Below are 15,657 nucleotides of genomic sequence, written 5' to 3'. Positions count from 1 at the left end.
AAAATTATGTTTCCAAACTTAACCAACATTAGATTCAAATCTCATGCAACAATACCAATCTTAACAGCACAAAGCAATTCAATTTTGTCTTTGTCTCTGGAGCAGTTTCATATATGATCTCATTTGACGCTTCCCATAGCTTTGTGGTATAAAAAGAGAAAATTAGGAAGGAAAACATTTCCAGTACAAGGTCACTTAAATGTTAGGTCATTTTTTTCTAAGTCACACTTTAACTAGTCATCCCTGGGGATTTGAAAGAGGTCACATTCATGGTAGAGTAGACTCTGTCCTACTCTGTTTATTTAGGAAGGGCCAACATTCAGGTTTATTCAGGGAGGGTTCCCATCTACCTTGGCTTACTTCATGCTTTTAAGTTACCAGCAGAAGCAAACCTAGATAAGGACTTGGGAAATGGGAGAGAGGGCCAAGAATACTGGATTTGGGATTTGGAAAAGACAGTTTTGAGCCAGTTATAGACCTGATTAAATGTCATGATCTGAATTTATCCATTTGGGCTTTCAAATATTTCCCAGTGAAACTGAGATTAACAAGAGCTTGAAATTTCACCATCCAGCCTTCCCCAAAGGCTTTCAAACCTGCCACAGAGGCATGCTGTACAAGCCAGCAGTCAACCCTACTATCAGTGCTCAAGATTAGCCATTTGGGCCAAAACTTGTGTTTACAAGGCTAATCATTATCTATCTTTGGTTCATTTTCCTTATTAAAAGAAAAATATTAATGCCCTTCTTGTAAGCAGATCATTATTGGAGAGTGCTTATGATTTAGGTACATGGGACCATTACTTGTCTGATAATTCCTGTGTCCCAAAGTAATTTGTGAACTCTGTCTCAAGAATAAGATCATCAAAATTACGTTCTTTGATCATAATGAAATGAACTTAGATAGTAATTTAAAATACAGTTTTAAAAAGCACAAGCTTTGGGACCAAATAATATTCACTTTGTAAGTCTTGGAATCAAAAGGAGATTAAGGGAAGTTACCAAATACTCAGATTGTAGGTAGAGCTTAACAGTACTGAATGAAAAAGTAGTAAGCACAATAAAGACCTTAGTAGTGCTTCTCAAATTGAGGTAAAGGACCAGCTTCATTAAATTTCTAATGAGTCACAGGCCTGTTAGACCATAAAATGCAATAAAAGTAATTATTAGTAAAGCGAAGTGTAAAAAAGCAAGGATATACAAAATATAGGTCAATTTTTTATTATTAGATTCCAAAGGCATATAATTACATTTGAATAAATATAATCATTACACACAAAATATAGGAAAAACATTTCTACACTATTCTCAATTTTTTTTTGTTTATCGTAATGCTGACTTGTAACAAAAATTTGATGATCAGCATTCTAAGTCACACTGATTTACAGCACGATGTCATTTATATAATTTAAAAATGCATAGTACAAAAGAGTATGTACAAATAAAGAAACACACATCAAGTCTATCACAGTGGTTGTTCATTATAAGGAGTAGAGAGAAGAAAAGAAAATTTGAATGAAAGAGACTCAATAAATCAGAGTGACCTGACACAGATGTGTGTGAATGGTGTGCTAGAAGTATGACTAATTCAACTTCGGGGTTCCCAGATGGTGCAGTGGTAAAGAATCTGCCTACCAATGAGGGTTCCACCCCTGGTTTGGGAAGATCCCCTGAAGGAGGAAATGGCAACCCACTCCAGTGTAGTTTTGCCTGGAAAAGTCCATGGACAAAGAGGCCTGGTGGGATTGCAGTCCATGGCGTCACAAAGAGTCCAAACACAGCTGAGCAACTGAGCACAACTCAATTTCTGCCTCTGGGACACACACACACACACACGCACACGCACACGCACACGCACACGCACACACACACGCACTGAAAAGTTATATGGAATAGTCTTTCCCACACTCTAGGACTCTTTTTCCTTAGCTTATATTTTCTATTTATTTTAACTGAATTGCAGGCAGATTCCTTACTGCTGAGCCATGAGGGAAGCCCATAGTACTTAAGAGGTATATTTAAAACTCTTGATATTGTTCACTAAATGCTCCTGTCTGCTGATTAAAGAACTCTGCCCTGTAGTTCATGATCTGAAATCATAGTATTGGTGCATCTGTACCAATACCTTCCTTTTTGGAAGCTTCCCTGAGTGTTTTTTTCGAAGTATGTGACCATACACATCTGCTTTGTACTTAGCCACCTCCCCGCTTTGCAGTGACCTGAATTTTGTATGCCTGGAAAGTGAAGGGAAAGGTTGGGGAATCTGTGATTTGAGTTGTGTAGAAAAGTAATCTGTCCCTAGGATGCTCTAAACTCTTTGTTTCACTTAAAAGTGTATTTAAAAAAAAACTGAGTTATCAAGATGATCCTCTCATTTCTATTTGTAGACATAATCCAGTTGAGTCTGTAAGTGCATCTCTTGTTTCATTTCTTAAACTCTGAGTTTGAGCGAGCTTCAGGAGTTGGTGATGGACAGGGAAGCCCACTGCAGTCCATGGGGTCTCAAACGGTCAAACACGACTGAGCGACTGAACTGAAACCTTCAGTGTTCACCACTGAATATTAATAACCAAATAAGTAAACATTTCAATTTCATCTGTTTATCTCGATCTAATTGGATTTTAAATTAACTATAGAACTATTAATAGTTTGTGCTTTAGCTCAGTTATTCATCTGTCCAGCTTTTTGTGACTCCACGGACTGTAGCCCACCAGGCTCCTCTGTCCATGGGGATTCTCCAGGCAAGATTCCTAGAGTTGGCTTGCCAATTCCCTCCTCCAGGGGATCTTCCTAACCCAAGGATCAAACCTCCATCTCCTGTGGTTTCTGCATTGGCAAGTACTTTCTTTACCACTGAGCCACCTGGGAAACAAAACTAACAATGTTTTGTTTGTAAAGACCTGGGCTCCATCCCTGGGCTGGGAAGACCCCCTGGAGGAGGGCATGGCAACTCAACTCCAGTATTCTTACCTGGAGGATCTCCATGGACAGAGGAGCCTGGTGGGCTACAGGCCATGGAGTCGCAAAGACGGACACGACTGAGCGACTAAGCACAGCACATGAGACAAACGGTGAAGAGGTATAAAGTGAAGTCGCTCAGTTGTGTCCGACTCTTTGTGACCCCATGGACTGTAGCTCACCAGGCTCCTCGGTCCATGGAATTCTCCAGTCAAGAATACTGGAGTGGGTTGCCATTTCCTTCTCCAGGGGATCTTCCTGACCCAGGGATTGAACCCAGGTCTCCTGCATTGTGGCAGACACTTTACCATCTGAGCTACCAGGGAAGCCTGTGAAGAGGTATAGAAGAAAGTTAGAAGCCCCTTCCCATCAATCACTCCTGAATTACCCAACATGCAGAGCATGTATGTACTTTGGACACTCCAAAAACAGGGGCTCCAAATGTTTATGAAAAAATGTCATAATTGATATTTTAGAAGAAGCATTGGAAAAGTGATTATGAGAAAATCAGAAACTTTTGGACTTGTTTATATTTATTTTGTTTATTATTTTATTAAATTTTATAGATAAGTTGGAGGAGGACAAATACATACAAATAATGCATGTTTGTCAAGACTACATTCTATTCAAGATGTATATGCATATGTACTTTTACATACTTCTCATTGTAAAGTTGTTTTTCATCTTAAAGTTTCACATTTATTTAGTAAATGCTTCTATGTTCATAGAGAGATATTATACATATGTAATCATTGCATTCTATCCATTGTACTAATAAACCACCTTGCTTGTTCATTTTTCCACTGTAAATATTTTCTAAATTTCCCACTGTTATTAAGTATTTATTTAGTATTTAAATAATTATTTACGTTTCTACATAGACCTATTTTCTTTTTCAAAAATAATTTTCTTCAGATAAATCACTGGAGTGATATTCATATACTAAAACTTATTAATATTCACATAACTGTTCTATGAACAAATAGCTCACCCAAAGGATTTTAATATTCTCAAGGGTAGATTGTATGCATTCTGCATTTAGAGGTGGTTTGGAGCATGATCTTTTTTTTTTTTTTTGGGGTGTTAGTTCTAAAAGGTCTTGTAGGTCTTCATAGAACCATTCAACTTCAGCTTCTTCAGCGTTATTGGTTGGAGCATAGGCTTGGATTACCGTGATATTGAATGGTTTGCCTTGGAAACGAACAGAGATCATTCTGTAGCTTTTGAGATTGCATCCAAGTAATGCATTTCAGACTCTTTTGTTGACCATGATGGCTACTCCATTTCGTTTAAGGGATTCCTGCCCACAATAGTAGATATAATGGTCATCTGAGTTAAATTCACCCATTCCTGTCCACTTTAGTTTGCTGATTCCTAGAATGTCGTCATTCACTCTTGCCATCTCCTGTTTGACCACTACCAATTTGCTTTGATTCATGGACCTAGCATTCCAGGTTCTTATTCAATATTGCTATTTACAGCATCGGACCTTGCTTCTATCACCAGTCCCATCCACAACAGGGTGTTGTTTTTGGTTTGGCTCCATCCCTTCATTCTTTCTGGAGTTATTTCTCCACTGATCTCCAGTAGTATATTGGGCACCTACTGACCTGGGGAGTTCCTCTTTCAGTATCCTATCATTTTGCCTTCTCATACTGTTCATGGGGTTCTCAAGGCAAGAATACTGAAGTGGTTTGCCATTCCCTTCTCCAGTGGACCACATTCTCTCAGACCTCTCCACCATGACCCATCCATCTTGGGTGGCCCCACATGCCATTGCTTAGTTTCACTGAGTTAGACAAGACTGTGGTCCATGTGATCAGATTGGCTAGTTGTCTGTGATTGTGGTTTCAGTCTGTCTGCCCTCTGATGACCTCTCGCAACACCTACCATCTTACTTGGGTTTCTCTTACCTTGGACAAGGGTTATCTCTTCATGGCTGCCCCTCCTGGCCTTGAACATGAAACAACAGGCAACTTTGGCTTTGGAGTACAGAATGAAACAGGGCAAAGGCTAATAGAGTTTTGCCAAGAGAATGCACTGGTCACAGCAAACACCCTCTTCCAACAACACAAGAGAAGACTCTACATATGGACATCACCAGATGGTCAACACCAAAATCAGACTGATTATATTCTTTGCAGCCAAAGATGGAGAAGCTCCATACAGTCAAGCCAAAACAAGACCAGGAGCTTACTGTGGCTCAGATCGTGAACTCCTTATTGCCAAATTCAGATTTAAATTGAAGAAAGTAGGGAAAACCACTAGACCATTCATGTATGACCTAAATCAAATCCCTTATGACTATACAGTGGAAGTGAGAAATAGATTTAAGGGACTAGATCTGATAGACAGAGTGCCTGATGGACTATGGACTGATGTTCGTGACATTGTAGAGGAGACAGGGATCAAGATCATCCCCATGGAAAAGAAGTGCAAAAAGGCAAAACGGTTGTCTAAGGAGGCCTTACAAATAGCTGTGAAAAGAAAAGTGAAAAGCAAAGGAGAAAAGGAAAGATATTCCCATTTGAATGCAGAATTCCAAAGAATAGCAAGGAGAGATAAGAAGGCCTTTCTCAGTGATCAATGCAAAGAAATAGAGGAAAACAACAGAATGGGAAAGACTAGAGATTTCTTCAAGAAAATTAGAGATACCAAGGAAACATTTCATGCAAAGATGGGCAAAATAAAGGACAGAAATGGTATGGACCTAATAGAAGCAGATGATATTAAGAAGAGGTGGCAAGAAGACACAGAAGAACTGTACAAAAAAGACCTTCATGACCCAGATAATCACGATGGTGTGATCACTCACCTAGAGCCAGACATCCTGAAATGTGAAGTCAAGTGGCCCTTAGAAAACATCATGACGAACAAAGCTAGTGGAAGTGATGGAATTCCAGTTGGGCTATTTCAAATCCTGAAAGATGATGCTGTGAAAGTGCTGCACTCAATATGCCAGCAAATTTGGAAAACTCAGCAGTGGTTACAGGACTGGAAAAGGTCAGTTTTCATTCCAATCCAAAAGAAAGGCAATCCCAAAGAATGCTCAAACTACCGCACAATTGCACTCATCTCACATGCTAGTAAAGTAATGCTCAAAATTCTCCAAGCCAGGCTTCAGCAATACGTGAACCGAGAACTTCCAGATGTTCAAGCTGGTTTTAGAAAAGGCAGAGGAACCAGAGATCAAATTGCCAACATCTGCTGAATCATCGAAAAAGCAAGAGAGTTCCAGAAAAACATCTCTTTCTGCTTTATTGACTATGCCAAAGCCTTTGACTGTGTGGATCACAACAAACTGTGGAAAATTCTGAAAGCGATGGGCATACCACACCACCTGACCTGCCTCTTGAGAAACCTATATGCAGGTCAGGAAGCAACAGTTAGAACTGGCTATGGAACAACAGATTGTTTCCAAATAGGAAAAGGAGTACGTCAAGGCTGTATATTATCACCCTGCTTATTTAACTTCTATGCAGAGTACATCATGAGAAACACTGGGCTGGAAGAAGCACAAGCTGGAATCAAGGTTGCCGGGAGAAATATCAATAACCTCAGATATGCAGATGACACCACCCTAATGGCAGAAAGTGAAGAGGAACTAAAAAGCCTCTTGATGAAAGTGAAAGAGGAGAGTGAGAAAGTTGGCTTAAAGCTCAACATTCAGAAAACTAAGATCATGGCATCTAATCCCATCACTTCATGGGAAATAGATGGGGTAACAGTAGAAACAGTGTCAGACTTGATTTTTGGGGGCTCCAAAATCACTGCAGATGGTGATTGCAGCCATGAAATTAAAAGATGCATACTCCTTGGAAGGAAAGTTATGACCAACCTAGATAGCATATTAAAAAGCAGAGACATTACTTTGCCAACAAAGGTCCGTCTATTCAAGGCTACGGTTTTTCCAGTGGTCATGTATGGATGTGAGAGTTGGACTGTGAAGAAAGCTGAGCGCCGAAGAATTGATGCTTTTGAACTGTGGTGTTGGAGAAGACTGTTGAGAGTCCCTTGGACTGCAAGGAGATCCACCCAGTCCATCCTAGAGGAGATCAGTCCTGGGTGTTCATTGTGGACTGAAGTTGAAGCTGAAACTCCAGTACTTGGGCCACCTCATACGAAGAGTTGACTCATTGGAAAAGACCCTGATGCTGGGAGGGATTGGGGGCAGGAGGAGAAGGGGACGACAGAGGATGAGCTGGCTGGATGGCATCACCTACTCGATGGACATGAGTTTGGGTAAATTCCGGGATTTGGTGATAGACAGGGAGGCCTGGCGTGCTGCGATTCATGGGATCGCAAAGAGCTGGACATGACTGAGCGACTGAACTGAACTGAACTGACGGTTTTTAATGGTCAATAAAAGGTACCACATATCTAGTCTTAGGAAACAAAATATTTATTGAAGTGGTATGTAGATAAATTTTCACTGGCATAAAACTGTTAGTGGAGTTTTCAACATGGGTCTTTTTACTCTTAAAATGAAGTGAGGCTTTGCAAGTCCATTGTCCCATAGGAAAAATATTATCTTTTTCTTTTCAGATAAAGTTCTTTAAAAAAGTAAATCACTTTTGAAATGGTCTTTTATACGTCTCCAGCCTATGATCAAAACAAAAAATATATTAAAAAGATATAATTATCTCCATTAAAAAAGAATAACTAAATAGGAATGATTTAGAGGTAATGAAATACTTAGACATTTGAATTCCTCAAGTCTGCTCCTGTTATATTAGTATATACTAATCTATTTTTAAAATAATTTAAAAAATCACCAAGACACAATTATGTGTGATCATTAAATGCAAAATATCACAATGAATTTATTATATATTTAGTAAATAAGCTAAAATATTATCTCATCAAATAAACAAATTTATAATAACTGTGTGTTTAGTAACTTGGGAATACAGTCCAAAGTGAGTTTTCATTGCCATTCAGGGCTAAATATCCTTAAAGAAAGACTTAAAATTAATAAATACAGTAAGAGAAAATGAGAAGAAAATTCAGGAAAGTTTCTGAAACTCTGTGGGTTAACAGAACAAACAGCTCAGGGCAAAATGACTTAGTCATATTCTATTTCAACATGATGTTCTGCTCCGACCTGTTTGGCTCCCCCCAGATGGTGCTGCTGTCCTTCTCCAATGGCAAGTCTGTTAAATGGGATTATCTTCATGGTGGTTTTCTTCATTGAATACCACCGGGATTTCCAGGTGGCCCAAATAATGCCATTATCATAACCATTAGGAGTAGATGTTTTTGAGTAAGTGCCACCTGAAACAAACCATAGATCTGTATATCACCACTCCTGAATCTTCTCCCCTCAGAAAGTCCACGAAGAGCTGTCTATTATGAAGCCCACTGTCATTTACATCAGATTTATAGTGCTAGCTACTAAATGAAAATATCCGCAGAGACTCAAATTCTCGATTTACAATTGACATAAACTTATTATTAAACAAACTTTACACCTGTATTGTGTCTTCTGGCCACACTCATAATTTAAATGAATTCACTGCTAACAGGGCTGAAGTGAAGTGAAGTCGCTCTGTCGTGTCCGACTCTCTGCTACCCCATGGACTGTAGCCTACCGGGCTTCTCCGTCCATGGGATTTTCCAGGCAAGAATACTGGAGTGGGTTGCCATTTCCTTCTCCAGGGGATCTTCCCAACTCAGGGATTGAACCCAGGTCTCCCGCATTGCAGGCAGACGCTTTACCGTCTGAGCCAGCAGGGATGTCACTAACAGGGCTAGAGCCCCGCATTTCCCTAATTGGTCTCTCTCCTTAAGCTAAGTCATGCTAGATTCTGCTATTATGGACCCTCTTCCTGAAAACAGGTTAGAATGGCAGTCATGATTCCTCATCAGCTGGATTCAGGTCACCTGAAAGCACAATTTTACTGGAAAATATTGGGCTTCCCAGGTGACACAGTGGTAAAGATCCTGCCTGCCAATGCAGAAGACGTAAGAGATTTGGGTCTGATCTCTGCATCAGGAAGATCCCCTGGAGGAGGGCATGGCAACCCACTCCAGTATTCTTGCCTGGGCACCTTCCTTGAGAACTTTTTCTAATTACATGGTTTGTTGGTGCAAAGATAAGTTAGGTTTTGAAAACATGTGAAAACCGAAAGGTAAATGTATATAGTTTTAAGAGGACTCCAAGTTACCCCTTGGCTAGGATTGCTCATTTAATGGGTAAGGACTTCCCCATGCATACCTGCTGGGGAATTCCAATAGTCTGTCAGTAAGCAAAACCAGTGCTCAGAACTACTCCAGCCTCAGAGCAAACTATAGCTTGCCCTCCCCCTGTGCTAAAATAAGTATCTACACTCCTCAGGCTGGATTTTTCTCAAACTTTCATGGACCTGTAGACCCACCAATATATCCCTGCCCTTCACTTAATTCCTCTAGACATTGCTCACTGATTCTATCTGACACCAGCTCATGGGAAGCTGAGCCAGGCTATTGTGTTAACAGTATAGACATGGCAATGTTAGTCCATCTAGATAATATATAGGGTAAGACTAGAGGAGACACCATAACCCAAAGTATCAACCTTGACAGAAGCATCATGAATATCACTGCATAGTTTGCAGCAGGTGGATTTCCTATAGAGGGCAAATTCAGGTATAAGCTAGAATTATCCAATTCTGGCTTAAAGAACTGTATAGCAAGCTCCCAATATCTTTACTAATTATTTCTTACTTGTATTTATTTACTTTTATAAAAATATAGATCATACATAAATTCATGTATTAAGAAAGAAAGCCATACCTTGATAATAAACTCCATTGAGGTGGCCAGCATGACATTTGTTCATCCACCAACCAGATCCATCCTGTTCAGCACAGTTGCCATCATACTTATCATTGTCACTGTCCCAGGTACTGAACTGCATGCCATTATGGGATGTGAAAAACTTGTCACTAGAATCATCACCAAAATCATAGCCATCAAATGCATCTCCAGCATCTCCACCAATGAAGTAAGCATATGTCAGGCGGTATTTGTCATTTTCACCTGTTAACTTGAATGAAGCATAGTCTGCAGTGCTACAAAGAAGGGAATAGAGATCTTAGACCCTGAGCCTTATAAGGCATCTCAGAAGTTCCTTCTTTCATAGGACAATTGTTAGGAATTTTAAACTTTGCTTCATAAGTCTGAAATGTGTTTACTGAACAAAATTTTTCACAAATCTGGCATGGGATAACAGGTGTGGGTAACAGTCTCAAGGTCATCAGCACCACCCAGGATGGGTCTAGAAGCTTTCAGGGAAGACTAAAAACTTCAGCTATCCTGAATGCTTTTTGCCTATAGTATCCTAATATCTAACCCAGATATATTGATGAACCTAATTTCACATTTTCCACTTTTATCTCAGTATGTAGCATATACACACAGTTCTCATAAACCACATTAATTATCTGAAAGTGAGTGACTATTAATTAATGCAGCAAGCTGAAAGGAGCTCTAGTTCCACTAGTCACTCATACCATCTAAAGGCTGAAGTCCCTTTAGGGTTTTTTCTTTCTGAAGGAAGTGTGGGAGTGGCAAGGAGAGTTTCCTTGAGCATCACATAAAAGAAGTGACTCCTGTGTGGCCCACAAAACATGAACTGTAGGGTCAGAGAGAGATTCTCCCCTGGAAAATAATTGTAAATGAAAGCCAGAATTCTATGGAGTGCAGGGGAAAATGGGCCTTGGTGCATAAACAGAGATTTCCAGAAAACATTGAGCTTCCCTGATCTCCAGGACTTAAGAAATGGGAGATGTTCTCATAGGAGAAGGTCTACTGACTATGGTATTATACTTTCTGGTTAAAATTTTTAAAAATACACATTTGGGCACAGACTATACTTCATCATGTCATAGACATAACAAGAGGGTTGGATATTGTTTTCAATTTCAATGAGGTATACAACATTTAAAGTGCCCAGACAGCTCTGTGCATAGAAGGAACTCTAGCTCACCAAAGGTACCAGCTGATTTCATTTTAAGGTAACTCCTGGATTTGATTGACTGGACTTGATTCCCAGTTATTAAACACTGGGAAATCTGAAAAAGCTAGATTACTTTCCATCTAGGATAGCAGCTAAGAAGGTGGGTTATAAGAGGTAAACTACCTGAGTTTAAATCCATTGGATGCAACCTTGGAAAAGTTAATCTGTAAAATGGAATTAATAGTAATTCCTGCCTCATGAGCTATTTGGATTTAAGTTATAATTTCATGTGCAATTTATGGTACATAAATGCTCAGGAAATATTAGCTATTGTTTTGTATGATTCCAGGGTAAGTGGATTATACCAAAACACTCAGATCCTGCCTGAATGGGACCTAGTGCCTTGGAGTGCCCAAGAGCCAAACTGACTTCTGGGGAACATAGCTGAATGTGTTCTTCACATCTGTCAGACTGTTTTCCACATTATTCTGCTGAGAGCTAGCAAGTGCATTCTCCAGGGTGTCTCTACAACCAAAGTCAGAAGTCCTTCTTGATAGTACCTGGTTCTGCCATTCCAGTCCTCCAACTGTATTCTTAATACATAAGGGATGGTAGACTGTGTGCTTATCAAATGAATCTTCTCATTTCCCAGCCAAAATTCTGTGTTTCCAGTAGGAGACAGATGTCCAAACCCTTCTTTATATTGAATCCAGTTTTTCTTGAAATCCACACTGCCGTCAAGCCTCTAATTACACAATTGCACAGGCAAAAGGAGAGAATGTATTATCGGTGCACATAATGAAAACATTATAGCCATTTTGGCCAAAATATGGAGGCTATGATTTCATCATTTACCAAGTGACCCTGGGCTAGCTGCCTGTTTGCTCACCTGTCTCTTAAATAGGAATAACGATGCTTACTTCTCAGGAATGTTTCAGGGATTACACCAGAGAATGTAAAAGTACTTAGAAGAGGGCCTGGCACATGATAAATTGTAACCTAGTAGTAGTTTTGAAAAGACTCCTAGAGGACTTCAGAACATCAGCTTGATGTCGCTGATTCTTGTACTGACGGTGGAAAGGTCAGCCTATTGCTCAACCTGTGTCTACCAGCTAAGCTCCCATCACTCACTTGCTCTGAGTGCCCCCTGCAGCCTTAGCTGTAACAATGGTCAAAGGTAAACAAAATGTAAGAGGATTTGCAGTGGAAGCCTGGGGCTGGCAAAGGCTGCAGAGGGGCCTGGTCATGGGACAGCCTGACTGCATCCTCTGGGGGACACCATCTTCTTGCGATGGGCAGCCCTGGGTCTTGATGTCAATGTCAAGAGGTCCCTCTGTCACTGTGAGATTGTGATCATGTGCCATCATGAATGTACACAGCAGGGCAGGTGTAGTAGAGAACCTATCTCAGTACAGAGTGAAATCAGACTATATTCTGACTCTGTTACTTATTAGTCATGTGACCTTGGGCAAGCTATTTGGCCTCTTGTGCCTGTTTCCTTCTCTGTAAACAGGAATAAGCAGGCCAAAACTACCACAAAGGAAAGTTGTGAATGTTATTGAATTAATGCCTACAAGGTGCTTGGAAAAGTGTCTGGCATATGGCAGAACAATCAGGTGTCTATTAAACACACAGGGTGAGGGAAAAATACCTTCTGAAACACAGTCCATCCATTTCCAGACCCATCAATTTCACAGTAGACTAAGAACTGCTGCTTAGCTTTCAGAGGTCTGATAAAGTAAAGTCCACTCTCTTTGGCCCCCTTATTGGCAACCTCTTGGCAATCTGAAAAAGAAGAAATTTTTATGGTGGTTTGAAATCCAGGTATGATTGTGTCAGCCTTGAAAATGAAAATTTTAACATGTCAGAAACTATTCATTTCCTGAGAAGTATTTTCTTATTTCTCAATCATTATTCCTTTCAAAGTAAATTTTCAGCTACTCAAGAAAAGTCTAAGCAATTAAACTGTTTATATTTAATGGCTAGACACTGTCCAATGTATTTGTATATATTCTAATACATACAATCTCCTTTACTTTTTATATCTGCTCTGATGAACTTAATCTCATTATAAACCTTTCACTTACCTCTCCCAGTTACATCATGTATTTTCACTGTATCTTGACAAGGCTCTTGACACTTTGCTTCAAGCTGGACCACTTTCTGTTTTAGGTTACTGATTTTTTGATTATTTGAGTTATACATTTCCTGCAAAAATCTACAAGCAAAATAATAAGATAACAGATTATTCTTTTCAGATGAATAATGTTGTATGTTCTTTTAAAAATACCACCTTATTTTCTCAAGAATTATTTCCTGACAAATTACTCCATTCTTGGAAAAAGTTTAAAATGATTTTAATAAATTGAGGTGAATTAAAATTCTAAGCTTTTTTGGAAAAGAAAATAACAAAGTCCTTGCCAAAAAACCATATCACTGTAAGTGGTCATTCTGATTTTCGTTTCTGCATAAAAGGCAACAGATAATAAAGTACACAAGTGATGAGCCTGATAAAGACAACCTGGTGATTATTCTTAGGACAATATTCTTAGGGAAGGAAAAGCTCTGTTTAGAAATTCACACATGCTAAATCATTATTCCTTTTCACTTGTGGGTTTAACTGAAGATCTATTTATGGACTTCAGTCTATAACTTACATGGGAAAAGTATCTGGGGTATCATCTTACATAAAATAAAACAACAGATATTTTCCCTTTCTTCTTAATGTTTCTGTTTACACAACTTCAGAAAAAAGCTGGGGAAAGTGAAAAATCCTGCTTTTGTAGTTTCTCACAGGACAACCTGTTCATATTCAGAAATGATAGAAAACTATTATGCACACAGACTGTTGTCTCTGAGGTTCTGGATAGACAAACTATTTGACCACTTTTTTCTCTACTGCACCTTGGACATTTTCTGAACTGTAGTCTCCCTTCAGTCTCAACGATGGGCAATAATAATGCAAATCATAATGCCAATAATAATAACAGTAACGATAATAATAGTATCCCTCTGCTACCAAAAAGAGGATAAATCCCTTCTGGGCCACTTCTGCTCAGCCACCATTTATCTCAATTTCTTATGCTACTTTTAGAACAACTTAGGATAAAAATTGAGGAAGAAACTAAAATTGCGTCTGAAACCCAATGTTCAGAAAGTCTACAAGTTCCTGGGAAGTTGTTAACAGAGACATTTTACTTTCAAAAGGGAGGTTCTGTGCAACAGGCAGCTTTACAATGTTTATCACACAAACTTGTCTCTTAAGGCAAGTTTTTTTTTCTGCTCTACCTTTCAATGTCATTTACCAAGATCATTCCTATGTTTCTGCTCACAAATTCCTCGCCACCCATTTGTTGACACTTTTATAAAAAGAATTTTATTTTCAACACTCAAATTTCCATCAGTTTGAATTTATGTGGAAAGCAAACTAAAACAAAAAATGCTTACCGAATTGTTGATTCATGTGTTGCTATCAATGTTTCATATTTCATAATTTCTTCCATCATTCTCTTGGAATTCTTGGTAGCACTCTCTATCTTATCTGTAATATGGGATCAGAGATATAAAAATACATAAGCAAACAGAACCACTGAAATAATAGCAAAAGAACTTCATAGATGACTTTCTCAGGCAGCGGTGGTTAGATTCTCACTTGGCTTTGATGGTTCATCAGGGTTATAGCTGATTTGGATTGCTTTGACCAGCTCTCTGGCTTCTGATGTTTTGTTCTCAACCTGATATAAGATGCCTTCCAAATTTTGTAGATCCTTGTCTACACTGGTTTGGTAATTAGACAGGAAATCTGCAACTCCACAGGTAGTTGGGCAATAACTACCCTGAAAATACAACAATAGTGTGATTAAAAATTCTGATAAAAAGCTACATGAGATCTATTAATAAAAATAGGTAAAACCTAGACTATGTTTTTAAAAAGTCTAAACTGCCAAAAGATATTTGCTAAAGAATCTCTTATAAGGAATAAAACTTCCTCTGCCCACGTCCAGTTCAAACACAGAGAGAAACATAAAAGCGACTTACAAATCTTTCATCTAAGATGCAGCAGTTGTCTCGGGTAGCAACATACTAGAGGAGGAAAATACAGAAATTTCACTTGCTTATCGGATATTTTCTTATTTTTAAGCTTTCCGTTTAAAACAAATAACATTTTGTAAACAGCACACTTACTGCCAGGCATGCTGAAGAGAGCAATGAAAGAATGTAGAAGTAGATTACACTCGGAGGGTGCGAGGACCAACTCATGGCGTCGGCGGGCCCCGGGCTCCGAGCCTGGAAGGTCAGAACTGTGACTCTCTGGGCTCGAATCGTCCCTTTATTTAAGCTCCAAGGACGGTAGGACCGCCAGTGGCTGAAGCCGATCACGGGGCCTTCTTACCAGAAGGGCGGAACATCTTTCCCGTCTCTTCCTCACCCTGGCCCCGGACCAATGTTCAGTCAGGTTCCCAGATTCTGCACACAGGTCTAAGCTCCTCCTTGCTGGCCCAGCTCAATGCGCCTCCTGGGAAGCCAACTCTCTGCAAAGGCTAGTGAAGCATTGACTGATGCTAGGAGGAGGGAGGGGGCCGGGAGGCTGCGTGATGCAACCACTTCCAGGACAGATAGAGCAAACACACTCACCGCTGACCTCGGCCAAAGCAAACTGCCCCTGCCTTCAGATGGAGTCTGGTACCATAACCCAAATGCCCCGAAATATCGCAAGTCAATTCTGAGACGAGGGGATGAGTGAACACCAGTATTTTTAAC

At 39.6% G+C, this 15,657-nt stretch overlaps 1 protein-coding gene across 2 annotated transcripts; it reads right to left on the bottom strand.

The window, feature by feature from the left end:
- Positions 1–7,338: 7,338 nt before the first annotated feature.
- Positions 7,339–15,335, bottom strand: FGG (fibrinogen gamma chain). 2 transcript variants are annotated; one of them, XM_043484059.1, is made up of 10 exons: positions 15,082–15,335; positions 14,935–14,979; positions 14,549–14,732; positions 14,344–14,437; positions 12,984–13,114; positions 12,548–12,681; positions 11,457–11,641; positions 9,732–10,009; positions 8,062–8,231; positions 7,339–7,559 (listed from the first exon to the last, which is right to left on the bottom strand). In XM_043484059.1, exons 1-10 carry the CDS (start codon positions 15,154–15,156, stop codon positions 7,545–7,547), a joined length of 1,311 nt encoding a protein of 436 aa, XP_043339994.1. In that variant the 5' UTR covers positions 15,157–15,335; the 3' UTR covers positions 7,339–7,544. The 2 variants fall into 2 exon arrangements, with proteins under 2 accessions (XP_043339994.1, XP_043339984.1); XM_043484049.1 differs by having other exon boundaries at positions 7,496–8,231.
- Positions 15,336–15,657: the final 322 nt, after the last annotated feature.

This window comes from Cervus canadensis, chromosome 1, assembly GCF_019320065.1.
Source record: "Cervus canadensis isolate Bull #8, Minnesota chromosome 1, ASM1932006v1, whole genome shotgun sequence".
In the NCBI taxonomy this organism is placed as follows: domain Eukaryota; kingdom Metazoa; phylum Chordata; class Mammalia; order Artiodactyla; family Cervidae; genus Cervus; species Cervus canadensis.
The sequence above is the reverse complement of the archived record's forward strand: the minus strand, read 5'-3'. Positions and strand labels throughout refer to the sequence as shown.